Here is a 27,375-nt window from a genome sequence, read left to right on the forward strand (position 1 = left end):
CTAAATCCTTCTGTCTGTTTTTCGCAGTAAAATTGTCACCATCCTATGTTTAGGAAATCAAGTGATCCCAGGCCCCTGCCACACGGCAGGGGAAAAGCCTCTTAAGGCGCGGCTTTTAAAAGCCACGCCAACGTTGAGGCGCCACGACGGGATCCCACGGATCCCCTGGCCGCGGCGCCTTTTCTCCCCGGTGCGATCAAACGCCGGGGAGAAAACACGGCCCGAACGGGAGCGGGCCGAACTGCGCATGTCCGGGCATGCGCAGTTCAGATCTGGGCCGGGGTTGAGCCGGCGCAAGGAAGCGCCGGCGATCAAACGACCCGGTTGCCGCGCTGCTTCCCTTTAAACCACCTAGATAGGTGGTTCCGTTTGCGGCGGCGTTTCCTGGGAATGGGACAGTTCGGCCACGGAAGCAAGACGCTTCCCAGATGTTGTGGTGTGATCGCGCCGAACTGTCCCGCTCCCGGACCAAATCGCCACGTGTGAATGGGACCCCAGTCTTATTATATTCAGATGATACGGTTTTGTTGTCTTGTTCCCACATTGGGTTCCTGAGGTTATTAAATAGGTTGGCCAGTTACTGCCACTCTGAAGGTTTAGAAATTAACTGCAGTAAGGTGCAAAGTATTACTATTTTATAAGAGAAGGAACCCTCCTGCATCCTGGTTGTCTATTGATGGTGTTCAAATTCAACAAATGAAAAAGTTTATGTATCTTGGTATACTTTTTTCTCACAATCTGAATTGGTCATTTCATCAAAAGGCTTTGCTAAAGAATATCAACAGTATGTAAAAAAAATTCAGGTATTGTGGGGGACGTTATGTTCCTGGGGCGATTCACGTTTTTAATATGAAAAATTATTCTTATTTTGCTTTTTGGGGTGGCTATTTGGATTCAATTGGATTCAATTTTGATCTTCCTTCAATTCATTTTCTTTGTAAATTGATTAATGTATCTAAATGTGTAGCTGGAGTGTTGCTACATGCCGAATTGGGTCAATTATCCTTGGAGGCTAGAGCTTGGCAATTGGCTTTCTGTTTCTATTTTAAAGTTGTTGTTTTTAAATATTCTGGATATTTAGCTCTGATAAAAAAGCAAATTCTTTCAAATCCTCCTGGCTTAAGATTTTTACTCAAAACTTCCTCTCATTGGTTTAATTTCTGACATGATTCAGGAATGTGGTTCTGTAGCTGAAAATTCCTTTATTAGGAAACATATCCAAGAGATGGATTATTTGAGTACATGTTTTCGTGCCTGCAGGGTTTGTTCTTCCTTATTTTTTGGAATACCCTCCACCTAGGTCACTGCCTTCTTATACCTTCCATTTGTCCATCCCAAATTTTTAAAAACTTTTTTATTGACACGGCTAAATGCACAGCCCACCCCTGTTATGAGCGGTAGATTAAAGAGGACACCTTTTTCAGAGCAGTTATGTGACTGTTCTTTAGGGAAGATTGGTACCTTGGTTCATATTTTATTGGAATGTCCCCTGTATGTGATTTCTAGGAATCAATATATAATGTACTATTTGGACAATATTTCTTTTTTACTCACTATAAGAGAACGTCATTCCTTTTATCTGATAGATCTCCTACTATTCTCCTAGTTGGCACTAATTTTTTTTGTTTGGATTTAAAACCTTGAAGACGATGTGTATCAGAGGAGGTATATGACTGCTCAAGCTAGTTGATCAAAGGAGCTTTAATCAAATGAAAGGAATCAGTCCCTCAGTCCATCAGAGTCAATGGCTCCCCAGTGTCTCATATCACTTCCTACCTGGTCCTTTTAACTGGAGATGCCAGGATTAAACCTAGGACCTTCTGCAGGACAAGGAGATGCACTGAGCCAGTGCTGTTCCCCACAGAAGAGAAGACGCTATAGCAGCCCCATGGACAGAAAATTTTGGTGGGGCAGTGGCCGGGGTGCTGGGGCAGGGGAGCGGGGGTAGCATGCATTCTCTCGCTCTTTCCTACCCCAGCCCCACCCCACCCCGCCGCACAGTGGCAGGAAGGTTGGGGAAGGAAAGGGAAGTGGCCTTGCCACTTCTAGTCAGTTTTATTCCCCTCCCATCAGCTGTTAAAACAGCTAATCGACAGGGAGTGAAACTGACCAGAAGTGGCAGGACGGCTTCGCTTTCCTTCTCTATCCTCCCAGCCACTGCAGGGGTAAGGCGCACCGGGGGTGGGGGTCTGGGGGGGATCGGCATCGTCCCAGGGTGGGCAGGGCTCATCCGTGGTGGGTCTTCACCCCCATGGCTACGGGCCTGTGCGATAGAGAGATGAAATGTCTTTCCTTTTAAGAGGAACCCTGCTGGATCAGACCAGCGGTGCATCTAGTCCAGCATCCTGTCTCACACAGTGGCCATCCAGTTCCTCTGGAGGGCCAACAACAGGGCATAGAGGCTGAGGCCTTCCCCTGATGTTGCCTCCTGGCTCTGGAATTCAGAGGCTGACTGCCTCTGAACATGGGGCTGGTAGCCACTGATAGACCTGTCCTCCGTAAATTTGTCTACTCTCCTTTTAAAGCTCTCTGTGCCTGTGGCCCTCAGTTCTCCTTCCTTCGTGGCACTCTCTGCCCTTTCTTCTCTCATCTTTCCTGCCGGAGTCTATTTCTTCAGCCAAGACAGTAGAAGCCACTGCACGCACTACATTTTTATGTCTACCTGTAATAATTGTATGTGTCTTCCTAGAAATACAAATTGAATTTGGCATTCACACATTTATAAATGTGAGCATTGGATGGCATGCTCTTTGGAGAGTGTAACAGGCTGCAGGTCCTGCTGAGCATATAGCTGGTGCCAAATTTGCGACTGCATCTGCCTAAAATGCAAAAGGACCACGAGATCTTTACACAGCTTGTTGCTCAATATAATAAACAAACTTGTTTGTTGTGAAGTGATATGAGATTTTTGCATTTTATGTATGTGGGTTAGTTTATTTAGGTTAATTTGCAAGTGGATGCTGAAAGACTGATTAAATTTAGACATGGGTCCCCCTTTAAAAAATTTGAGAACCACTGGTTTAATGGACAATACACAATCCTTCTGGTTTACTTCTGCTTGGGCCACAAGATGGCAGTATTGGCAAACAGATGAGTTGCAACTTGCATTTCAGACAAAAAAAAAGTCACAGTTTATCAGCCCAAGGAGAAACCTATGAAGAGAGAGACAGAATCTGAAGTCCGATGGAAGATACACTGAAAGATTCAAGGAATGAAAGTGATGAACATAGCATATGGAGATCAGTTTTTCCAACAACATTAATTGCCTCTGGATAATACCCAACTGCTTCATGTTTTCAAAACCATAAATATCTGACCTGGGAGAGTCTGGCACCATGGACCATAGCTTCAGGATCATGAAAGGTCTGTATCTTTTGTTCTTACTCTCTCTGTCTGGAGTTGTGTGTGTCTCAATTCGCTATTCTTTGCCGGAAGAGAAGAAAAGTGGGTCTCTGGTGGCTAATGTGCTGAAGGATTTGAAACTGGGACCAGGGGAGCTCTCTGCTCGCAGAGCCCAGCTGGTTTCCAAAAGCAATAAGCAATATTTCCAGCTAGATACCCATTCTGGGAACCTGTTTGTAAATGACAAAATAGACAGAGAAGCTTTGTGTGGCCAGACTGACCCCTGCTTACTTCTTTCTAAAATTGCACTGGACAAACCTTTAGAGATCGTCAGTATAGAACTGAAGATAGAAGATGTGAACGATAACTCCCCTAAGTTTTCTAAAACTGAATTTAATCTAGAAATCCCTGAGAATGTTCCCACAAATACCCGATTCCCCCTGGAATCAGCCCAAGATGCAGACTTGGGTGAAAACAGCATCCAGAACTACACCCTCAGTCCCAATGGGAATTTCAGGCTGGATGTACAAAGTGATGAATTTGGGAGCAAATATGTGGACCTTGTTCTGGAGAAGTCACTAGACAGGGAGGAGAAGGCTCAATTTGGGCTGACTCTCACAGCTGTTGATGGAGGGGTGCCCCAGAGAACAGGCAAAGTTCAAATAACTATTAAGGTTTTGGACAACAATGACAACTTCCCTCAGTTTATACAATCCGAATATAAAGTGAAGCTGAAGGAAAACTGCCCACGTGGTACTGTGGTGTCTAAAGTGGAAGCCAAAGATTTGGATTTTGGTTCAAATGCACAGATCTCCTATTCATTCCATCGGGTGCCTGAGAAAATAAGCAGCTTGTTCCACTTACATGAGAGCACTGGAGAAATCACTGTTTTGGGTCCAATTGACTATGAAAAAGAAACCAGCTATAATATGAACATCAAAGCCACAGATGGGGGAGGTCTTTCAGGCCACTGCAAAATCTTGGTGGAAATTGAGGATGAGAATGACAATGCCCCAGAGATATCAGTCATATCTATCTCCAGCACTGTGCAAGAAGATTCACACCTGGACACAGTGGTGGCGCTTTTCAGTGTCACCGACCAAGACTCTGGGGAGAACAGCAGAACTTCATGTTCCATAGACACAAACCTTCCCTTCGTGTTAAAGGCCACTGGGAGTAACAACTATCAGCTTGTGATCCAGAGTCCCTTGGACAGAGAGAAAGTCCCTGAGTACAACATCACCATCACAGCTACTGATCGGGGCTCTCCCAGGCTCACTACAAAAAGAACAATTACGGTTTTGATCTCAGACATCAATGACAACTCTCCAGTGTTTGAGAAGTCCAAGTATGAAATGCAGGTGTGGGAAAACAACATTCCCGGCCTGCTGATGGGTTCGGTCCGTGCTGTCGATCTGGACGTGGAGCAGAATGCCAAGGTGACCTATTCCCTTGTGACTGGAAATGCCAGTGGTGCTCCTGCAGCCTCTTACGTTTCCATCAACTCTGAGACGGGGAATCTGTACGTCCTGCGATCTCTGGATTATGAGCAGATCAAGGAGTTCCAAGTGAGAGTGAGGGCTTCAGATGGGGCTTCTCCTCCACTGAGCTCGGAAGCTGTTGTTCGAGTTGTGATCCTGGATGAAAACGATAATGCCCCCTTCTTCCTCTACCCTCTTCAGAACAGCACCTCCCCCTTCAACGAGCTGGTTCCCAAGACAGTGGAGGCCGGTTACCTGGTCGCCAAGGTGGTGGCTGTGGATGGGGATTCGGGCCAGAACTCTTGGCTTTCCTATGAACTGCTGAAGGCCACGGACCCTGGCCTTTTCAGCATCGGAGCCCAGAATGGAGAAGTGAAAACCAGGAGACCACTGACAGAGAGAGATACAAACAAGCAGAGACTGATTATCCTGGTGAGAGACAACGGCCACCCTCCTCAGTCCAGCACTGCAACCCTGAATATCCTTCCGGTGGATGGCTTTTCAGATCCTTATCTGAATATTGCAAGCGTCAGTCACGAAGCCAGTGAAGAAGATGGCTCCTTGACCATGTACCTGGTGATCTGCTTGGCTGCGGTGTCCTTTGTGTTCCTGGTTTGCATCATTGTGTTTGTTGTCATCAGAATGTACAAGAAAGAGTCTAGTTTTATCACCGCCCTTCCTCAGTTCCCACCTGCCTTACCTGAGATCCCTGAAACCGGTGTCGATTCTCAGAGTGGATCACTTTCCCGGACCTACCAGTATGATGTTTGCCTAACCGGTGGATCACTAAGCAGCGATTTCAGATTCCTTAGGCCTCTCATTCCTGTTTTTTCCATGGGGGATCCAAGCTTTTCTGAGAATCACAGATTTTCTTCTGTCTCTCAGGAGACTCCTGAACAGGTAGAGGGAGGAAAACCAAGGGAACACGTAAGTGATTAGCTCTTTTTCTAAAATACCTGATATTCTATTGTAATTTCATCGGTGATGTAATATAATGCTTTTTGCTATTGTTGTTTAATTATTTCCCACCCTTTCTTTTCCCCTGTGTATCGCTTCTTGAATGTTTTCTTAATAGCTTCAGTACTTGAAATCAGGATGTGAAATTCTGCCCCACTCCTCCGTTTACATTTTCACGTTCTTTGTTTACCCAGTTCCTTTCCCTGTTGGGGGAACACACCTGACACTCATGTAAGGTTTTTCTTTGAGATCCCCACCACACTTTACATGGCTCATTCTTCTTCCTTCTAATATGTCTCCAGTCTCGTTGTCTACTGTCTTCCTTCACATGAACCAAAAGAAGAGCGAAGCTGCTCAAGTAGTTTTAAAGATAAGGATAAGAAAGTGATTACAACAGAACTGGAGGAAGGGCTGAGAGCTACTTTTAATGGCTGGAAGAAAGACCGGTCACTCCTGACTGACCTTCTGCTGACCCCAGTGTAGAACACATTTTGGCAATCTAGTCATGAGGTTACCAAGCAATGCATGTCCAGACCTTCACTGATCCATTCACAAGCCCTCCAGGGCCAAAGGTAGGGTGTCCCTCAGCTCATGTTTCTAAGGACAACCAGAAAGAGGTTTGGAGGTGGGGATGTGGTGGGTGTGATGTTCTGTGCTCCACTATGTCAATTCTGGGGAAAACCATAGAGTTTCCTTTTTTCTTCTTCTTCAAAAGTTTATTTATCATATTTTCAATCTAATTACAAACTTTTCTCTTGATTACATATATATTTAGAGTCTTAAATCAAATTACATGTCATATATCACACTATTATCTCTTTTCGTATTACATTTTTTCATGATTAATCCAGTAGTAAACCCTTGACCATCTTCTATTCTGTATTTTTTCGTCTTTCTTTTGAAGTATTAAACTTAAACTGTCCATTTGTGCTAGTTCTAATAATTTTACTACTAGGTCCTCTTTTGAGGGTATTTTATCCATTTTCCAATTTTTAGCCACTAGAATTCTTGCAGCTGTTATAATATATACTAATAAGTACACATCTTGCTTATCAAAACCTTTTGGGATTATATTCAACAAGCATGTTTCTGGAGTTAACATAACATTTATATTCAATATTTCAGAAATAACTTTATAAACCATTTTCCAGTATGTTTGAATTTTATTACAATTCCACCACATGTGATAAAAGGTCCCCACATTTGACTTACATCTCCAACATTTGTTGGATGATTGTGGATAACACTTCGCTATTTTATCTGGGGACCAATACCACCTGTGGAACATTTTATAAATATTTTCCTTATAAGATATGGCTCTCATAAATTTTGCTGACTTCCATATGGCATCCCATTGTTCTATATCAATCTCTTTTTGCATATCCTGCATCCAGGAAATCATAACCGATTTAATATTTTCATCCAGTTCGTAATCTTCTAGTAAAAATCTGTACAGCTTTTGAATTAATTTATCACTGGATGACAGCCATATCTTGTCAAGTTGGGAGTTCCTAGCTTCAAATCCTTTAAGTTTATCTTTTCCGTATCTATCTCTTAATAAGTTATTTTCCCACCATGACAATTTAATTTGATACTCTTGTAGCAATTTTTCTTCTGTTTTTAAATTATTATTCCCTTCTAGCAACAAATTGTAGTTTGCTTTTAATCTTGTTGTCAAAAGTGAGGGTTTTACGAAAGCTTCCAAAGGGGACACCCATCTTGGCGTGGGAAAACCATAGAGTTTCCAATGATTCCTAGAGCTACCCTATGTCACTTCTGGGGAAAACCCAGAAGTGACATAACAGCACACAGGATGCCAATATTTTCAGCAGTAACAGCTGAAGGCGGGAAAGCTTCCTGTCATAACTGGAAGTCAGGCAGCCTTACACTGATCCTATCTGTGGAATTCTCAACAAACTAAGGACAAGATACAACAGAAGTGTCTAATTTTATCTGCAAATTCTGTGTAAATATGACACAGCAATCACACTCACACAAATGTATACACAAAGGCTGTGACTGATTCTCTGTTCACCTGGAACAGGTCTACCCAGTGGTACTGTTCACCCTAGTACCCTAGGCTGATTGTCTTGGGTGATTTCAACGTCCATGCTGAGGACACGGCCTCCAGTCGGTCTGCGGACCTAGTGTCATTCATGACGGCACTGGGACTCTCTCAACTTGTTACGGCCCCCACGCATCGGGCCGGTCACACGCTCGATTTGATCTTCGCGGCTGGGGTGAGGGTGGACTGGATTACTGCGGAGGCAGTACCATGGTTGGACCACCAGGCCCTGAAGGCCCGTCTGAATGTTCCACCCCAACCCTGTTTAGGTGGCGAGCGGATTTTTGCTCGCCCGTGTGGCCAAATGGACCCTATGCAGCTTCAGATGGCCTTGTGGGATCCTAAGCCCCCTGGCGGCTCATTAGATGAGCTGGTGGAGGATTGGCATGACCGGCTCTCCACGGCCATCGACAAGATCGCTCCCAGGCGTCCTCTCCGAACTCATATTAGGCGGGCGCCCTGGTAAACACAGGAGTTACGTCAGCTGAAGCAAGAACTGAGACGACTAGAGAGACGATGGTGTTGCGCTCACGACGAGGCTTCAAGAACATCCTATAGGACGTTTATGAGATCCTATGAGATGGCAGTCAAGGCCACAAAGAGAGATTTCTATGCGACCATGATTGCATCTGCTAGCTCACGCCTGGCACAATTATTTAGTACGATTCGATCTTTTGACAGCTCTGCCACAGGGCAGGCAAAATGCTAGGGAATTGGATATCGGCTGTGAGGCATTTGCGAGCTATTTTGCAGAGACCTCCCCGCCACAATTGATACAGTGAGCGAACTTGAGGCCCCTTGCACGTCTTTGGTGCCGGGTTTAGTGAGTTTTGGCCCACTCAGCCTGGAAGAAGTTGACAGATTGCTTGTATCGGTGCGCCCAACCACATGCGATCTTGATCCGTGCCCCTCTTGGCTCATTAAATTGGGTCATGAGGGGTTTCGAGATGCCCTGCGGGAGAAGGTCAACAAGTCTCTCTTGGAGGGATGGTTAGAGAATCACAGATTTTCTTCTGTCTCTCAGGAGACTCCTGAACAGGTAGAGGGAGGAAAACCAAGGGAACACGTAAGTGATTAGCTCTTTTTCTAAAATACCTCTCATTCTATTGTAATTTCATCAGTGATGTAATATAATGCTTTTTGCTATTGTTGTTTAATTATTTCCCACCCTTTCTTTTCCCCTGTGTATCGCTTCTTGAATGTTTTCTTAATAGCTTCAGTACTTGAAATCAGCATGTGAAATTCTGCCCCACTCCTCCATTTACATTTTCACGTTCTTTTCCCCCCAGTTCCTTTCCCTGTTGGGGGAACACACCTGATACTCATGTAAGGTTTTTCTCTGAGAACCCCACCACACTTTACATGGCTCATTCTTCTTCCTTCTAATATGTCTCCAGTCTCGTTGTCTACTGTCTTCCTTCACATGAACCAAAAGAAGAGCGAAGCTGCTCAAGTAGTTTTAAAGATAAGGATAAAAAAGTGATTAGAACAGAACTGGAGGAAGGGCTGAGAGCTACTTTTAATGGCTGGAAGAAAGACCGGTCACTCCTGACTGACCTTCTGCTGACCCCAGTGTAGAACACATTCTGGCAATTTAGTCATGAGGTTACCAAGCGATGCGTGTCCAGAACTTCACTGATCCATTCACCAGCCCTCCAGGGCCAAGGGTAGGGTGTCCCTCAGCTCATGGCTCTAGGGACAACCAGAAAGAGGTTTGGAGGTGGGGATGGGGAGGGTGTGATGTTGTGTGCTCCACTATGTCAATTCTGGGGGAAACCATAGAGTTTCCAATGATTCCTAGAGCTACCCTATGTCACTTCCAGTAGCTTTCAGCTCATTAAGCCTTCTACTTTTTTGACTGCCAACAGTAACTGTTTAGGAATTCCACTGTTATTTTGGGGCTGTTGGCAGCCACTGATATTCTATTGTTTTCTTATTGTTGTAAATATTTGGGGAAATTTTGTATACTTTATAGTAACTATCTAGTATAAAGCAATTGTATCTAGCATACTACTCATGGTTCAGAGTGTATTATTGGTTCTATATTGGCCCCAGTTTTGTCTTGTTTCCTCCACTTCTGGGGAAAACCCAGAAGTGACATAACAGCACACAGGATGCCAATATTTTCAGCAGTAACAGCTGAAGGCGGGAAAGCTTCCTGTCATAACAGGAAGTCAGGCAGCCTTACACTGATCCTATCTGTGGATTTCTCAACAAACTAAGGACAAGATACAACAGAAGTGTCTACTTTTATCTGCAAATTTCTGGGTAAATATGACACAGCAATCACACTAACACAAATGTATACACAAAGGCTGTGACTGATTCTCTGTTCACCTGGAACAGGTCTACCCAATGGTATTGTTCAGGCACAATATTGGGAAAGAATAACAGAGCTTCACTGCAATCATGTACATTAGAGGTGCTGCTAACTTCATAACAAATATGTCTGGCTGTTGAACATACCATTTTCATCAGCCACAATGAATTGTGAACCAAGCCTTGTATCTCCTCGCCTTGCTGCCGTTCAAATTCAGCAGCTGCTGGACAGCTTTGGAGCTATGCAGTAGCCATGGTATTGGTGTTTCATTTTGTTCTGCCTTGAAGCCACTTATGCATCTACACATTAGGTGAAATTGATCCTTTCCCAAAGGTCATGGATGGTTGGGTCATGTAATTCCAGAGTGTAGTGGCAGCGACAATGACTCCCAAAAGTCAGTGCAAAAAAATAATAATGCACAGATGAGATAATATTTATTTATTTATTTAGATTTTTAGGCCATCCTTCCTTGCAAGCAAGGCTGAGAGTGGCTTACAACAGAAGAGGACAAACAAGGAGTAATTAAAAGTTAAAAACCAAGAATAAATATATAAAACATATAACACCAATAATTCATCAGCATAATTCAGTCGATCCAAGGTGGTGGGGAAAAAATTTCTCATGCCTCCAGGCTGCGGAGAATGAAGGTTTATGGGAGTGCCAGACTACATGCTATACTGTCGCTGTCCTCAACCGAATGCCTGCTGGAACATCTCTGCCTTACATGCCCTGCAGAAAGGTAACAAATTCTGCAGGGCAGAGATGTCCTCAGGCAGAGAGTTTCACCAGGTGGGGGCCAGGACCGAAAAAGCTCTGGCCCTGGTTGAGGACAGCCGGATCTCTCTCTCCAATAACATGGACTTAAATGAACATAAAACACTAAGACCAAAAACAAACAAACACCCCAAGCCCACACACAGTGAAAGTCTTCATTAAGGGATCTAATATTACATCATGGAATTGCTTTTAACATTCAGCTGTTAACCCACCGGCGTTATTTCCATTTATGCTTTCAATTTATATTCCGCCCTCCCCGCATGGGCAGGCTCAGGGCGGCTTACAACAAGTTAAAAAAACCCAGAATAAATACAGTAAAACATGGATACATCGACAAAGCAAAAATCATATTTTCAGTCGCTTTATTTACCTCTGATTGTAATTGCTTGATTTAAATTCGTTCTAACATCATCTACTACATATGTTATTTTGCTTTTTTTTTTTTGTGCAAAGCCTCCTTTATGCTAGACAATTCAGGACTACGAGATGAATATAAATTGCTATAAAAATCCCTAAATACTTGAGAAGTCTCTTGATCAGTTATCGTTAATGTCTGTGGTCTCTAAGAAAAAAACAGGCTGGATCATCCCTTCCTTACTCTTGTCTTATCAGTCACAGGCCCCGGTCACACGGGAGATTTCGGGCCGGAAGAGGGACGGATCGGGGGCACAGCAAATGGGCGCAATCAAACCGCAACTTCTGGGAAGCAGCGCACACCCGTCCCCGATCCGGCCCTTCAGGCCGAAAATGCGCAGCAAAAAAGAACCTGCTAAAGAGCAGGACTTACCTAAAACACTGTAGCAAGCGCGACTGTTGGATCGCTGGCATGGCCGTCTGCAGGAGCAATCGAGGCTCCCAGCTGAACTGCACATGTGCACACATCCGCAGCCGGCGGCCTCACGCTCCCTTCCGTGGCTTTCTCCCCGGCATCTGATTGTGCCGGGGAGCAACTGCGCGGCGGCTCATGGGATCTGTCTGATCCCCCTGCCGCGTGTTTCTTTTGGTGCAGCTTTCAAAAGCCGCACTTTGCCCGCATCAATTTCTCCCCGTGTGGCAGGGGCCTTATTATCTTTTCAAAGTACTTTTGATTAGCAAAGCTTTACTAGCTTAGTGTATGTTGATCATTTCCATGTGGTTTTTACAAACTTTAAGTTGACATTTAACACCTATACTTAGTGCCTCCTTTTGCCTTTTGTGTTAACTGCTGAATTGAATTAAATTAAATTAAATTAATATTTCTTTAATGTATGACATTTCCCCTTTTCCTATATTATACTGCCGAAATATAATACCTCTCAAGAACACTTTACTTGAGTCCCAAATAGGTTTCTAACTGACATCAAAGATATTATTAAGGGCATAAAACTCTTTAAGTTGCTTTGTTATCTGTTTACATATTTCATCTTGTTTCAGTAACATGGTATTTAATTTCCATATATGTTGAATCAGAACCCCGTTTATATCGTCTAGTTCTGGGAATCGCCTCTCTAAACGTACTATTTTATCTTCCAAATCTCTTTTAGTGTCGTCTTTACAGATATGTTCAAAAATAGAAAATTTCTGTTGCTCCAGAGCAAACTAATTTATGCAGTATCCAAATCACTTGCTCACAGCTTCAATGCCAGTAGCTCAGAAAGTAGAATTTTTGCTCACAGGGCTCCACAGCTTAGAGGGAACATTGGTAGTAACGTATATTTAATATCCTCCAAAGTAGGCATGGTATTTCTACCATCAGATTTTGAATTTTTCTTGGAATGTCTCATATTCATTAGATCAAGATGAGAAGAAATTAAGGTCTCAGTCTTAAAAATATTGCTTCTCTTTTTCCCAGTTCTATTTGGTATAATACCATATGTAGAACAGTAACACAAACAAAAGGAGGGGAAGAAGAAGAAAAGAACAGGAAAACAGAACACTAACAGGGAGGGCCCTCTGGAGGTCCCCTTCTGAAGGCCCATGAGTCAAGGCCTGGCCCTTAATGCAACGCCCTTCATGTGCCACTTACAGCGTGCATCAGTGATGTGTGCCACTAGCCAATCAGCTAGGGATGCCAGCCTCAAAGTGGGACCTGGGGATTGCCCAAAATTACCGCTCTTACCCCCCCTTCTCTAGGAGTTTCCCAAACTGGAGCTGGCAACCCTAACCCCCCTACCCCCGTACCCCACCAGTGGTCAGGGGGAGCTGGCAACTTTTATCAATAGGTCTGAAAGCATGGATTATAACCAGTTAGGTCCAGGTGGTTCCTTTCACTCTTGTTCAAGCTCTTGCATCACTTCAAGGCGAGGGGTGTTGTCAAGTGAGATGCAGTCCAAGAAGAGAGCACCGTAAACAGCTGATTTCAAACTCTTGAGGTAGTTCTCATAAGAACATAAGAGATGCCAATGTTGGATCAGGCCAAAGGCCCATCCAGTCCAACACTCTGTGTCACACAGTGGCCAGAAATACCAGGTGCCATCAGGAGGTCCACCAGTGGGGCCAGGACATTAGAAGCCCTCCCACTGTTGCGCGCCCCCCCCCAAGCACCAAGAAGACAGAGCATCACTTGCCCCAGAGCCCCTATCTATACCTTGTGGCTAATAGCCACTGATGGACCTCTGCTCCATATGCTTATCTAATTCCCTTTTGAAGCCGTCCATGCTTGTAGCCATCACCACTTCCTGTGGCAGTGAATTCCATGTGTTAATCACTCTTTGGGTGAAGAAGTACTTCCTTTTATCCGTTCTAACCCGACCGCTCAGCAATTTCATGGAGTGCCTACGAGTTCTTGTATTGTGAGGAAGGGAGAAAAGTACCTCTTTCTCTACCTGCTCTTTCCCATGCATAATCTTATAAACCTCAATCATGTCACCCCTCAGTCGTCGATTCTCCAAGCTAAAAAGCCCCAAGCGCTTTATCCTTTCCTCATAGGGAAATTCCAACCCTTTTATCATTTGAGTTGCCCTTTTCTGCACTTTTTCCAAAGCTATAATATTCTTTTTAAGGTGTGTTGACCAGAACTGCACACAATATTCCAAATGAGGTCGCACCATTGATTTATATAGGGGCATTATGATATTGGCTGATCTGTTTTCAATTCTCATCAGAATACCGGCAAAAGTAGCCAACAGCAGTGTAAGATCTCAAAATGCAGTGTGCAGATTGTACCTCAGAGTAAATAGCAACAGCAACGATTACTAGCTGGCAAGGCATCTCATGGTGAAATGGGCAGTCCAGCCTCCCCCAGTTGGCCACCCTAAAGCTTGTCATATTTTACTGAGCTTTTAGAATGATGCATTGTACATATTCATCACATCAAATGGTATAAATTTACTATGACTCTCTCCCTTCCCCACAGTATATACACACACTGGTATATTCTTAGATGTATTAATAATCTAAACGTGAACCTTTCCCTAAACATATTGGTTTCCAGCCTGGGGGAACTATTTGATCTGAGCCTACCAATGGAGGTGCAGGTCTCCTCTGTGGCATATAGGAGTTTTGGTCTGTTTGGCTGTTGTGCCAGCCTGTTTGGTCTGTTTTGGCTGTTGTGCCAGCTACACTTTGAGTTGCAATATTTGGCTATTTCACCAGTTATGAGCTCAGTTCCAGCTGATGGCCATTATAAAACACCACAGAGTCCGTGACCAGAGTATTTAAAGTAGAGGAAGTAGCTCATCTGTTAAAATCAGCACCAGCTGCTCTGATCTGTGTCCTCAGAAACAAGGCCTTTTCTGTACCGTCACCTGCATTATAGAATTTCCTCCCCTCTTGTTATACAAATAAATAATGTATTCTCCTGGCACCTTGGTTATTACTATTACTGGTGGCTTTGTTGTCAATATGGCGGGCTTTTAAACTGCTGGTTTATTTTTAATTTTAGTGCTCCGCCCCAAGTGTAGTTAGGTAATTTTTAATCTCTGGGCTCAGCCTGGGTTTTATGTGACTGTTATTATGTACCTTGACATATTTATGTCTATTTTATGTACCTATTTTACCCCCCTTTGGTATCCTCTTGGTCAAGACTTCGGTCATAAAGACCTGTAATAAATTGAAAAAAAAATTGAAAATTGAATTTTAGTGCAGCTGAATTGTTAACCACAGGTTGCTTTTTAATTATTTTTTTATTTGTAAACTACCTCTGAAATAGATTTTACATGGTTATTACTATTACTGGTGGCTTTGTTGTCAATATGGCGGGCTTTTAAACTGCTGGTTTATTTTTAATTTTAGTGCAACTGAATTGTTAGCAACCGGTTGCTTTTTAATTATTTTTTTAGTTGTAAACTACCTCTGAAATAGATTTTACAATGAGTAAAAGATACGATTTTTAAAAATATTGAACTTTACCATATCTCAAAGCCTGTGGGGTATATTTATGTATTGCACTAGGAAATACAACTTGGTTTCTACAAGCACAGACATGAGTTACTGGTTGATAATGGGAAGTGTCCTTCCCCAGTGCAAATCTTACCTTGCCCTTTTATGAGGTTACGGGTCTTGAGGTAATAAAATATATAAAACAAACATGGGTATGGGGAAAAGATGGAGAAGAGAGGATAAGGTTTTTATACCCTACTTTTTTCTACCCTGGAGAGTCTCAAAGTGGTTTACAATTGCATTCCTTCCCCCTCCCTACAAAAGGCACCTTGTGAGGTAGGTAGGGTTGAGAGAGTTCTGAGAGAACTGTGACTTGCCCAAGGTCACCCAGCGGGCTTCCTGGGGAGGAGTGGGGAATCAAACCTGGTTCTCCAGATTAGAGTCTGCCACTCTTAACAGCGACATCACACTGACACACAAGATGAAGTTTCAGCTGTTCAACAAGCATGTTAGGGTAAAATTCTAACTCTACAGTTGAAGACAGAGATGTAAATCCCATTTTTAGACTTTTTCTAACAACCGCTGTCTTGAATCAGTTGTCCACTCTCAGGGAAAGTACACTTTTTTGAGGGGGGAAACATGAGTAAGGGAGTCCCAAGGGCCTATAGGAGCCAATCTACTGAAGTGTAAGTTAGAAGAATATGCATTATGAATGATTACAAACAATGCAAGCTCTCCTTACACAAGATAGTTCCCGTTCAGTCATGAGGCAATTTAGAGATGTCATATTATTGTTGAAACACAAGGTGGTGCAATTGCACCACACAAAATGCATTTTCAGGGAATATCAGTTTCCATCTTCACATAGAAGGGAGTAAACAGCCTTCATTGCAGGCAGAGAGTTAGCCATTTCAGGAGAAAAAAGCCACGGTTCTCTGTAACCGAAAGCAAGGACAGCAAAACCCCCCCAAAAAAATTGCCTTGGAATCAAAAGACAGACAATCACTTCCAGCAACTGCTTTACCAAGAACTATTCTGTGCATTGGATGTGCCTGGAAGGAGGCTGAGACGATGGAGATGCATCCCAACAACTGGCAAGGTTGGTCCTTTTTCTTCTATCTCTGCATGTGTGGGGCAATATGTGAGTCCTTCCATTACTCAGTGCCTGAGGAAAAGAAGAGCGGGTCTCTGGTGGCAAATGTGCTAAAGGATTTGAAAGTGGATGTGAAGGAGCTCTCTGCTCGCAGGGCTCAGCTGGTTTCTGAAGGCACCAGGCAATATTTCCAGTTGGACCTTCATTCTGGGAATGTGCTATTAGATGATAGACTAGACAGAGAAGCTCTGTGTGGCCACAAGGATCCTTGCATCGTACTCTCTGAAATTGTGCTTGAAAACCCACTGCAAGTCCACAGAATTGAAGTTCAAATAGAGGATGTGAATGACAATTCCCCCAAATTCTCTAAAAAGGAATATCTTTTTCAAATACCTGAGCACACTGCAACAAATACCAAGTTCCCTATAGAGAGTGCTGAAGATTCAGACAGAGGTGAAAACGCTGTTCAGAATTACACACTTAGTCCAGATGACCATTTTCAACTGGATGTGCAAAGCCACAGTGATGGAACCAGATCTGCAGAGTTAGTATTGAAGAAGCAGTTAGACCGGGAAGAGGAAAGACGTCTTTCCCTGACTCTGTTGGCCGTTGATGGAGGAATCCCACAGAGAACAGGCACGGCACAAATTATCATTGAAGTTTTGGATTCAAATGATAATGCTCCTCATTTCGATAAAAACGTATACAGAGTTAAACTCACGGAAAACAGTCCACTAGGCTCATTTGTAACAAAAGTGGAAGCAACGGACCGAGATTTTGGTTCCAATGCAGAGATCAGTTACTCTTTCAGCCAGGTGCCAGATGATGTACAAAGAGTATTCAACTTAAACAAACATACTGGGGAACTTACTGTAGCAGAGAACGTTGATTATGAAATAAACCAAAATTATGCAGTAAACATCAAAGCCACGGACGGAGGGGGACTCTCTGCTTACTGCAAAGTCATAGTGGAGATTGAGGACAGAAATGACAATGCCCCAGAGGTGACCCTCACATCCCTCACCAGCCCCTTACCAGAAGACTCTCCCCTGGATACGGTGTTGGCCCTCTTCCGTGTCATGGATAAGGACTCTGGAGACAATGGCAGAACTGCCTGCACCACTGAACCAAACTTTCCCTTCATGTTAACAGCCTCTGTGAATAATTATTACCAGTTGGTGACCCAGCAACCCTTAGACAGAGAAAAAGTCTCAGAGTACAACATCACCATCATAGCCACGGACTGGGGCTCACCGAGGCTAACTTCAATGAGAATAATTAATATTCAGATCTCAGATGTCAATGACAACTCTCCAGTATTTGAAAAGTCATTTTATAATATGCAGTTAGGGGAAAATAATATTCCAGGTCTGATGATTGGCTTGATCCAAGCCAAGGATCTGGACACGGAGCAGAATGCCAAAGTGACCTATTCTGTTTTGCCTGGGAAGGTCATTGATCAACCTGTGTCCTCTTATGTCTCCATCAACTCTGAAACTGGGAATCTCTATGCTATCCAATCTCTGGACTATGAGCAGGTGAAAGATTTCCAAGTGATTGTGAGGGCTGTGGACAATGGGTCTCCACCCCTGAGTTCCCAAGTTATTGTCCAACTTCTTATTATAGATGAAAATGATAATGCCCCATTTATCCTGTATCCTCTTCAGAATGGCACCTCCCCATCCAATGACCTGGTTCCGAGGGGGGCAGAGGCTGGCTACCTGGTCACCAAGGTGGTGGCAGTGGACAGAGATTCCGGTCAGAACTCGTGGCTTTCCTATGCGCTCCTGAAGGCCACAGAACCGGGTCTGTTCAGTGTGGGGGGCCAGAATGGAGAAGTGAAAACCATGAGGCCCATTAACAAACGAGACACTTTCAAACAGAAACTTATCATTGGAGTCAGAGATAATGGGCATCCTCCCCAGTCCACCTCTGCAACACTAAGTATTCTGCTAGTGGATGGCTTTTCTGACCCTTATATGAAAATGGTGGATATCCCAAAGGATGAAGTGGTGGAGGGGGAAGACCGTACCCTGACGATGTATCTGGTTATATGCTTGGCTGCCATCTCCTTCATTTTTCTGGTTTCTGTGTTGGTGTTTGTTGCCATCAAGATTCAGAAAAGGAGGAAGTTCGTAGAGAGCTCCGCCCTGAATTTCCCAGTGGGACCGAATTTCCCTGAGAACTGTGGAGATGCTGATGCTGGGTCACTCTCCCGGGCTTACAACTATGAGGTGTGCTTAGCTGGAGGGTCTCTGAACAGCGAGTTCAGGTTTCTCAGGCCTCTCTTTCCTGTGTTTTCTGTGGAGCCTGCTCAGTCCCAGGGGGCTCCAAGGAGTTCAGCAGTTTCCCAAGATCTTCCCAGTCATGAAGCAGAAAGTCGGCTTGGGAGTCAGGTGAGAATGTACCTTGCATTCTATCTAATGGTTAAACATTTTCCAATGGAATTTTATAATATTTGAATCTGTAACTAAATTTTCTTAGCCACTATCTAGTTGGTTTTCCAGTGGGAATTCAGCACAGCTGTTCTGAAAACGTTTTCAATGAGAGTATTAAAAACTATTTTTCTAGGAGGGAAAATAATAATTATATTGTTGACGTATTTCATCTAGTGCAGTTTTACAAAATAATAGGCTTATCCTCCTAACTGTATCCGGCTCTGAGCTGCATTTATTTTTTCATAAAAATAAAAAGTGGGGGAATTGGAGAACGTATTTGTGGGAACCCAGAGTTTTGCTTTGAAGCTACTATCACAAGAAGTAGATTGAATGAAAAAAGATGGAGGGTTGGTTAAAGAGTGGAACTCATTTATTCTTATAGAACCCAATCCATTCCCCTTCAGCAAAGGTGGCCGCTCAACAAATATCTCAAGTTTTCAGTTCTGAGTGGAGATAATTGAGCTTGGGAAAGGCTGGTAACATTGATGATATCTTCAGAAAAGACATATTTTTTTTCCTTTTACTCTGGCATGATGTGCATCTTAATTTCCTATTCGGTGCCTGAAGATAGGAAAAGTGGATCTCTGGTTAACGTGCTGAAGATTGATAATTGGGACTAGAATTCTGCTTGCAGAGCCCAGCTTGTTTCAACAAGCTCAGTGGAGTATTTCTATATCGATAACTCCTTTTGTAATGGAGAAAATTGCCTGAGAATCTTTGTTTACTAGTCTCAGATTAATGTTTTGGACAATAACTTCTTTTAGCTTGCACTATTTGAGTATGAAGTGAGGTCAAGGGGAAACAGCCCTCAAGCATTCTGATCAGAAGCCAGAGATCGGGATTTTGGTTTAAATGTGGCAATCAGCTATTAGTTCCAGGGTGCTCTTGAGAAAATAAAAGGACAATCCTTAACTCAGTCTTCAATCAGTTTTGGATGGTAGTTAAGCCCACAGTTATAACTCAGAATAATATCTGCAGAGCTACTTGCACTACTTTCACTGCAGAGCTCTTCCCAGTCACACCTGCGTGCTCCTTCTAGGGGAGAGTACTGTTTGATCCCTGTCTCAATGTTTTCAACTTATGGGGAGCGGTGGCCTGACATCAGTGTGTGTGTGTGTGTGTAGCTGCATGCACTGGTCGGCTACTTTTTAAACTTTAAATTGAGTAAAGGAGTCAAGCAAGGATGTATCCTAGCTCCGTTGCTATTAGCTTGCATCTCAATGGTTTAAGTTCTCATATTTCTGGACATGAATTTCACCCACCTTGCCTGGCTCATGTTAAATTACCCCGTCTCTTATATGTAGACGATACTGCTCTTCTGTCAAGAACTGTGGTTGGCCTACGTAAGCTTATAGGTTCCTTTTCAGAGTATTGTTCCAGTGAGGGCTTAGCTGTTAATGTTACTAAGTCAAAAGTTCTTCTTTTCAGTAAAAAACAAAAACAAAGCATAAAGAAGTATGACGGGTCAGTAGCAGATCAGCCCATTGAGCAAGTGGAACATTTTGAATATCTAAGAGTTAATTTTCAAGCAAGCCTTTCATAGAAGGCGCACTTGAACTCTCTTGTAAGAGCTGCTATAAATACTGGGAAGGCCATCTCAAGATTTTATTACTCTTCTGGTGGTCAATATGTTCCTGTGGCAGTTAAAGCTGTACACTTGGTGGAAAAGGACAACCATCTCAGATAGGAGTGTACTGTTCTTCAGTCAAAGGTGTACAATAGCTACGCTCCCCTGCTAGAACCTCCAAAAAAGCTCAAGGTATTTAATGCTAAAGTCACCAGGCAGATGCTATATGCTGCCAGGGTTTGGATCAGAGCAGTAACAGACAACATCGAGAGACCAATGTTAAGATTCCTATATAATATTTTGAGAATGGGGGGGATAGCTCTGAGAGCCGAAGTTGGGGAGATGTACTTTGAAGCAAAGGCCTGGGGCAGAGCATTCAATCTGAAAATCAGGATCCTAAAAGCAAATCCAGACATCTTTCCCTGAGTACCAGTTCCTTGTATATTTGGTCCAGAACTGGTCTGTATTGCCAAACCTTCTGTACATATATTAAACATGCTGTGTCCTGATATACCAGGAGCTATACCAATTTTGTCCTTGCAGTCAGTACACTATGAATTAAATCTATTTAATTTCTAAACCACTGATAAAATTCAAATTTTAGCATAATCGCTCTTAAGGAATTCTACTCAATCCTATCAAATGCTTTCTCAGTGTCTGTAAAGCAGAATTTTTCAGTACAAATGGAAAAAGTCTTCTGATGGACTCAAAGTTAGGCTCAGCAGACCAAGCTATTTTTTTAACAAAAAAGAAAATAGCTCTTTTTTCCTGAAACCAATTCCAAATTTATCAATTACACATGTTGAGACTTATTTAGACATTCTGTATGTGTTTATTTTTCCCTAAATAAAATGTGGAGAGGGCGAGAGGGCTGGGAGCATCTAAGCCATGTGTTGACAAATTATCTTTGGCTCTAGGAGCCAGTCCAAATATTTAAGAGCCAGACTCTTATTTCCGCTTTTAGGGTTTCGTATTCTAATGACCGTATTTATGCATTATTGTTACAACAAATCCTAATTCTAGCCTCTACATGGTTTCTCATAATATTATTAAAATTTATTAAAAGTGTTGTAGTGTCTAAATAAATATAGACATAACCCTGGCTGTCATCATGACAATGAAAACTGAACCTTTAATCCTACCCAAACCTATCTCCAATTTCTCATAATTTCATTATTTGCTTTATAAAGCTCCATTTAATTGGAAACTGGAGCCAGTACAGAAAGCAAGTGGTTAAGGAACAGATTCATCAACCACCATTGAGTAGTATAAAGGTAAGTTTTCATATAAACAAGAAGTGGCAAAGACTTTATACACATTTATTTTTATATTATTCAATCAAACATTTAGATGCAAAATTATAAGTTTGAGATGGAGCCAGCCAACTTAGCTTTTTGGTGGTAAAAGGTGAACCCTTCATTCCTTATTCACAAGTAGAAAAACTGGTTGGATGTAATAGTCAGAAGCCCATTTCATGTTTTATATTAGTTCCAGAGTACCAAAATCTGGAGGAGTTCCAGTCCAGGTTTTACTTATTGCTCTGGGTAAGCGAGTCTAGGTAAGCTGCTGTGAAGAAATTTGTTAGGCCATGTGTTCCTTTCTTTCATTTGTTTACGAAAACATTCTAGCTGAATGATTGCAGTATCCTTCAGGATCCACCCCTTTATACTGAGAGATGCAACAATAAAATCACTGTTGAAAACACTAGGTGGCACAGTGAAATTTCTAGGTGCCATGGTGAACTGAGCCTGAAATTGGCAAGCTCTCATCTAGCCATTGGGACAAGTGTTCACATTTTACAGGATACCCGGGCACTTGGGGGCTGTTCTTGGGGAACAGTTGGGAAACAGATAGAGGCATAGATGGTTCTGGGAAACAGGTAGGGATGGAGGCAGGCAGAGTGGACATTTTGTATTGGAAGTGGTAACAAAGATGCTACCATAGGTTTATACTGGGAAACGGTTGACAGGTATATGATGTGATTTAGTTTGGAAGGGTGCGAGATACCCAAGGGTGGGTGCTGTTGTGGGAAGTGGATATTGTGTTGCTGCAGATGTGTACATAGAGGGAAAAGGGTAGGAGATGAGTGATGCTCACAAGCAAGGTTTGAGGACAAGGGATGCAGTAAATTCTGTATTTATATATGTTTTCTCTTTGGGTGGGGACAACATACGATTCAGAACCTGGAGAAGTTTATATATAACTCTGTAGGGGTTTATTCTCACAAGACACTCTTCTGCCTCTCTTTTTTAAATGACAACAGCTCATCCATTTTTCATATGATTTCTCTGAAATTTGAAATTCCCAACCTCATAACCTAAGGGAATTTCCATCTGGAATTTCAATTGCAGGACAAATCATCTCAGTTTTTATATGGAACTGATTTTGAGGTTTTAACAAAGAATACAAGATAATTACAGAGATGTCCTTGTGGCTCTGTGATTTAAAAAAGTCATCAGGTTAAGGCGGAACAGTAAAGCATTGGGGAACTGGAGAGAAGTTCAACAAATGAGCTGAAATGAGCAATAAAACTGGATCCTGAACGGACTTTCATTCCAGGGTTTGTTGCCGCTTTCCACAGGCAGTGGTAGGGACGGTGGCTTCCAGAAGACAGAAGATAGGGACCCTTTAAATGCTTTGGATGAGAAGCAGAGGCTGCATGCCTGCACTCCAAGCCATGAATCCGCAGCTTGGAGGGCAGGTGCGTGCGGGGCCTCCCCCCGTTTTTCTCCCAAAGTCGTGGGGCCTTGGGAGGAAGTTGGGAGGCTGGGCCCCCCAGGAGGCCCCACTGTAGCTATGGGCTTGCTCTCCTCATACTCTATTCGCATTCACACACTGCCTGACAAAAACATCTAGACCACTGGAGATCTATGCATACCTCCCAAGCTCTATAAATTCCAGCCTGGTGTTTCTGTTCCAGAGTTCCAAAATCTGAAACTGGTGAAACTGGTGTGGTATAGTTATTAGTGTTGCCTCCAGAGCAGTTTGTTAACTTCAGCAGAGTCCTACAATGAAGCAGGATGAGGGAAAGGTAAAAGCTCACCTACCATGAATGGGAAAAGACTTGCCATAGTCACTTCAACAGAGGGAGGCCCAGGACATAGTAACAATCCAAGAGTGATTGAGATTCCTATAAATGTAACCATGACATTGGGGTCCATTACTTGATGTTGGGTAGCCACCAAAACCATCATTTGCATTCAGTTGGTAAGTCCTTCTGGAATCAACCATCTATAGCTAATTTGATGGTTTTGCAAGAGCTAGGTTAATCCTTTGTATGCCTTCCGCTTCATCCGAATTTCAAATGGGACGTCTTCAATAAAGGTAAAGGTTCCCTTGCTCAAAAGCCAGTCGAATCCAACTCTAGGGTTGCGGTGCTCATCTCCATTTCAAAGCCGAAGAGCCAGCGCTGTCCAAAGACGTTTCCATGGTCATGTGGCCGGCATGACTAAACACCAAGGCGCACGGAACGCTGTTACCTTCCCACTGAAGTGGTACCTATTTATCTACTTGCAATTTCTTGCTTTCGAATTGCTAGGTTGACAGGAGTTATATTTTCAATACTTGGGCCCAATTTTATTTACCTCATTTGGATCATGTTGTTTTTGTTCTACAGCAATCTTGTTTATTATTATTATTTCATCAGTTGGGGCTCTCTGCCATACTTGGTTTTCATTTCCGTTGGTTTAAATGAGAAACTGGTGTGGTATAGTTATTAGTGTTGGACTACGATTTAGGAGACCTAGGTTGGAATCCCCATTCTGCTGTGGAGGTATTTTGGGGTGACCTTGGGACAGTCACATTCCCAGCCTAATCTACCTCACAGGTTTGTTGTGAGGATAAAATCAAGGGGAAGAGAGGAGAATCATATAAGCAGTTTTGGGGACCTATTCGGGAGAAAGGTAAGGATGAAGTAAGTAAACAAATACCTTTAACATTTTTTTCTCTCGCCGGCCTTTCTAAATATGGATGAAATTCTGCTTTCCTTCACAAGTTTCAGACAAAGAGAGGAAATTATTCCTATTTTGTAGGTAGTTAAATTGCTGTCTTGCAGGGAAGCCATATGATAGTTTCCCCTGAATTCTGAAGGTTTTTTTGGGGTTCTCTTTCTAGAAAAATGGAGAGCACATTTGAGGGGAACTAACCTCTTTCTCTCTTGCGCATTGTTTTAGTGTACTTTGGTGCTATTTTTCTCCCAGCCAGGCTTTTAATACCAAAAGTGACCAGGCTGGGGGGGAAAACTTCAAGTACTGGAGTAAGGCTCAAGTGAAGCCTCGCTTAGCTCCCATCATTTGTCTTCTTGGTTTTTGCTTAAAAATAGAATGCCCATTTCTTTACACAAACACCTATTCCTCGTTTGCCTCAAACTGCCTTATACTAAATCAGTTCATCAAGTCCAGTATTGTTTTCCCAGACAGGTAGTGGTTGTCCAGCATCTCAGGGTTTTTACACATCACCTACTGCCTGGTCCTTTTAGCTGGAGATCCCCAGGACCTTCTGCAGGCAAAGCAGAGGCTCTTCCACTGAGCCAAAGCCCCTCCCCTAATTCTACTTCTAAAGCATAAATGAAACCATTTCAAAGCCAATCAGATGGTGCAGTGATTGAGGTAAAGTGGAAATGCTGTGTACATCTATTGAGATGTTGCTCTTCAATGGAAGTATCCATTAACTTTTGATGTGGGAAAATGCCCCTGCTGATTAAACCTCACCTCAGAACTGACCCTACTGCTTCTGTACATGAAAGGTAGACAACCATTTCTAAAGAATGTCAGAAATGATTGCAAGTTGTTAATGTTTAGTTATCAGATTTGGTCTATTAACAATATTAAAGCATTTTTTGTTGCTCAGTCGCACAGTCGAGTCCGACTCTTTGCGCCCCCATGGACCAGATCACACCAGGCCTTCCGGTCTTCTGGCGTCCTCTGAAGTTTGCTCAATTTCATGTTCGTTGCATCTATGACACTGTCTAACCATCTCATCCTTTGCCGTCCCCGTCTTCTTTGACCTTCAGTCTTTCCCAGCATCATTCTCCAGTGAGTGCTCCCTTCTCATTTGGTGGCCAAAGTATTTGAGCTTCAGTTTCATTATCTGGCCTTCCAGGGAACAGTCAGGGTTGATTTTCTTTTAGGATTGACTGATTTGATCTTCTTTAATGAATTTATGAATGTATATGTGCCACATAAATGAATGAAATGAAAACATAGCAAAAACCCTGAATGGACAAAATAAAACAAAGATTACACATTCCAGTCCTATGTGTCTCAGCACTGCTTCCTCTGTACTGCCATGTTACAAAGAGGACATAGCCATTCCTAATCCTGTGCCCTGTCTGAAGTTTCTTTTCTTAGTATAAATAATTTACTTAGGTTTTTAGGATTAAGACTCTCTGTGTGTATGTGTGTAAATCTATATCTATATATCCCTACATGCGCAATAGACTATGATGCAGCATCTGGGCATTATATATATGTATTTATATATAAATACATATTCTATTTTTACTTCTAAGGCATGGATTGCATAAGGCATTTTGAAATAAAGCCATTGCAACCTCTTATTCCAGAGGAATATTCTGTGCTAATCAATGAAGGGAGAATAATTTGGAAAATGTGCAGCTGCTATATTTTTCTTCAAGCACATGGTGGTGCTGTTGGACAGCAAAGCAAATATTGTTGAAGACTATAAACGCTCTTTGCAAAAGCTGTGGCCATTAGACAAAGCAGTATCAAGGAAATAGGCAGCAGCTCTGCATTGCAAAATAACAGTCAGAAATGATAGGAGGCGAAAGCTGCAGAATCAATCTCCAACAATAAGAAGAGCAAAGAAAGGGAACCAGGTGCTTTACAAAGAACCCCCTTGTGTTTTACTTCTGCCTTGGGGAAAAGCTGCAAGAATGCAAAGGAGCCACCTTAACAGGCAAGTCTGGTCTTTTTCTCTGTATTTATGCCTTGCTGTTGTGGTGTGTGAGACTTTCCACTATTCAGTGCCTGAGGAAAAGAAAAGTGGGTCTCTGGTGACAAATGTGCTAAAGGATTTGAAAGTAGATGTAAAGGAGCTGTCTGCTCGCAGGGCCCGGCTGGTTTCTGAAGGCACCAGGCAATATTTCCAGCTGGATCCACACTCTGGGAATCTGATATTACAACACAGAATAGACCGAGAAGCTTCTTGTGGTCAGAAAGACCCTTGCATCTTGGTTTCAGAGATTGTGCTGGAAAATCCATTGCAAGTCCATAGAACTGAAGTTCAAATAGAGGATGTGAATGACAATTCCCCCCACTTCTCTAAAAAGGAATTCCTTCTCGAAATTCCTGAACAAACTCCGTTGAATACCCAGTTCCCATTGGAGAGTGCTAAAGATACAGACAGAGGAGAAAATGCTGTTCAGAACTATACACTTAGTCCTAATGACCATTTTAGGTTGGATGTTCAAAGTCACAGTGATGGTCGCAAAAGTGCAGAATTAGTACTGGAGAAACAATTAGACCGTGAAGAGACTGCACGGCTTTTCCTGATTCTGTCGGCTATTGATGGAGGGACCCCAAAGAGAACAGGGACAGCAACAATTGTAATTGATGTTCTGGATACCAATGATAATGCCCCTCAGTTTCATCAATCTCTTTACAAAGTGAAGCTAATGGAAAACAGCCAGTCAAGTACACTTGTAGCTAAAGTTAATGCAACGGACAGGGATTCTGGTTCCTATGCGGACATCACTTATTTTTTCGGTCAAGTGCCAGAAAACGTGCTCAGATCTTTTAAGTTGAATAAACATACTGGGGAACTTACTGTTGCTGGAGCCATTGATTATGAAGAGGAGAGAAGTTATGAGATAAAAATCAAAGCCACAGATGGAGGGGGGCTCTCTGCTTACTGCAAAGTCATTGTGGAGGTTGAGGACATGAATGACAATGCCCCAGAGGTGACCCTCACATCCCTCACTAGTCCCTTATCAGAAGATTCTCCCTTAGACACAGTGGTGGCCCTTTTCCGTGTCACAGATCAAGACACTGGAGACAATGGCAGAACTGCCTGCACC

The 27,375-nt window shown here is 42.9% G+C and overlaps 3 protein-coding genes across 3 annotated transcripts in view; all 3 read left to right on the forward strand.

Moving 5' to 3' along the window:
• The first annotated feature begins 3,335 nt into the window (after positions 1 to 3,335).
• Positions 3,336 to 5,762, forward strand: LOC107117818 (protocadherin beta-16-like). Its single transcript, XM_015419983.1, has one exon. The coding sequence runs from the start codon at positions 3,336 to 3,338 to the stop codon at positions 5,760 to 5,762; it is 2,427 nt and encodes an 808-aa protein (XP_015275469.1).
• A 10,550-nt stretch (positions 5,763 to 16,312) lies between these two features.
• LOC107117819 (protocadherin beta-16-like) lies at positions 16,313 to 26,076 on the forward strand. Its single transcript, XM_015419984.1, has 3 exons — positions 16,313 to 18,730; positions 21,530 to 21,613; positions 25,975 to 26,076. Exons 1-3 carry the CDS (start codon positions 16,313 to 16,315, stop codon positions 26,074 to 26,076), a joined length of 2,604 nt encoding a protein of 867 aa, XP_015275470.1.
• A 156-nt stretch (positions 26,077 to 26,232) lies between these two features.
• LOC107117820 (protocadherin beta-2-like) overlaps positions 26,233 to 27,375 on the forward strand; it is a 4,753-nt gene continuing 3,610 nt past the window's right edge. The window contains exon 1 of the mRNA XM_015419985.1: positions 26,233 to 27,370. Within this exon, the coding sequence (XP_015275471.1) occupies positions 26,233 to 27,370 (1,138 nt within the window). The remainder of the gene's footprint in view (positions 27,371 to 27,375) is intronic.

Source organism: Gekko japonicus, unplaced genomic scaffold (assembly GCF_001447785.1).
Source record: "Gekko japonicus isolate JY-2015 unplaced genomic scaffold, Gekko_japonicus_V1.1 scaffold4888, whole genome shotgun sequence".
NCBI lineage: Eukaryota > Metazoa > Chordata > Lepidosauria > Squamata > Gekkonidae > Gekko > Gekko japonicus.

Bases quoted from the DNA above. Each gene is read 5' to 3' on its own strand.
- LOC107117819 (XM_015419984.1), top strand. From the start codon at position 16,313: ATGGAGATGCATCCCAACAACTGGCAAGGTTGGTCCTTTTTCTTCTAT. The intron at 18,731-21,529 runs GTGAGAATGTAC...TGCTTTATAAAG, and splicing joins AAAGTCGGCTTGGGAGTCAG to CTCCATTTAATTGGAAACTG. The intron at 21,614-25,974 runs GTAAGTTTTCAT...TTTTTCTTCAAG, and splicing joins CACCATTGAGTAGTATAAAG to CACATGGTGGTGCTGTTGGA.
- LOC107117818 (XM_015419983.1), top strand. From the start codon at position 3,336: ATGGACCATAGCTTCAGGATCATGAAAGGTCTGTATCTTTTGTTCTTA.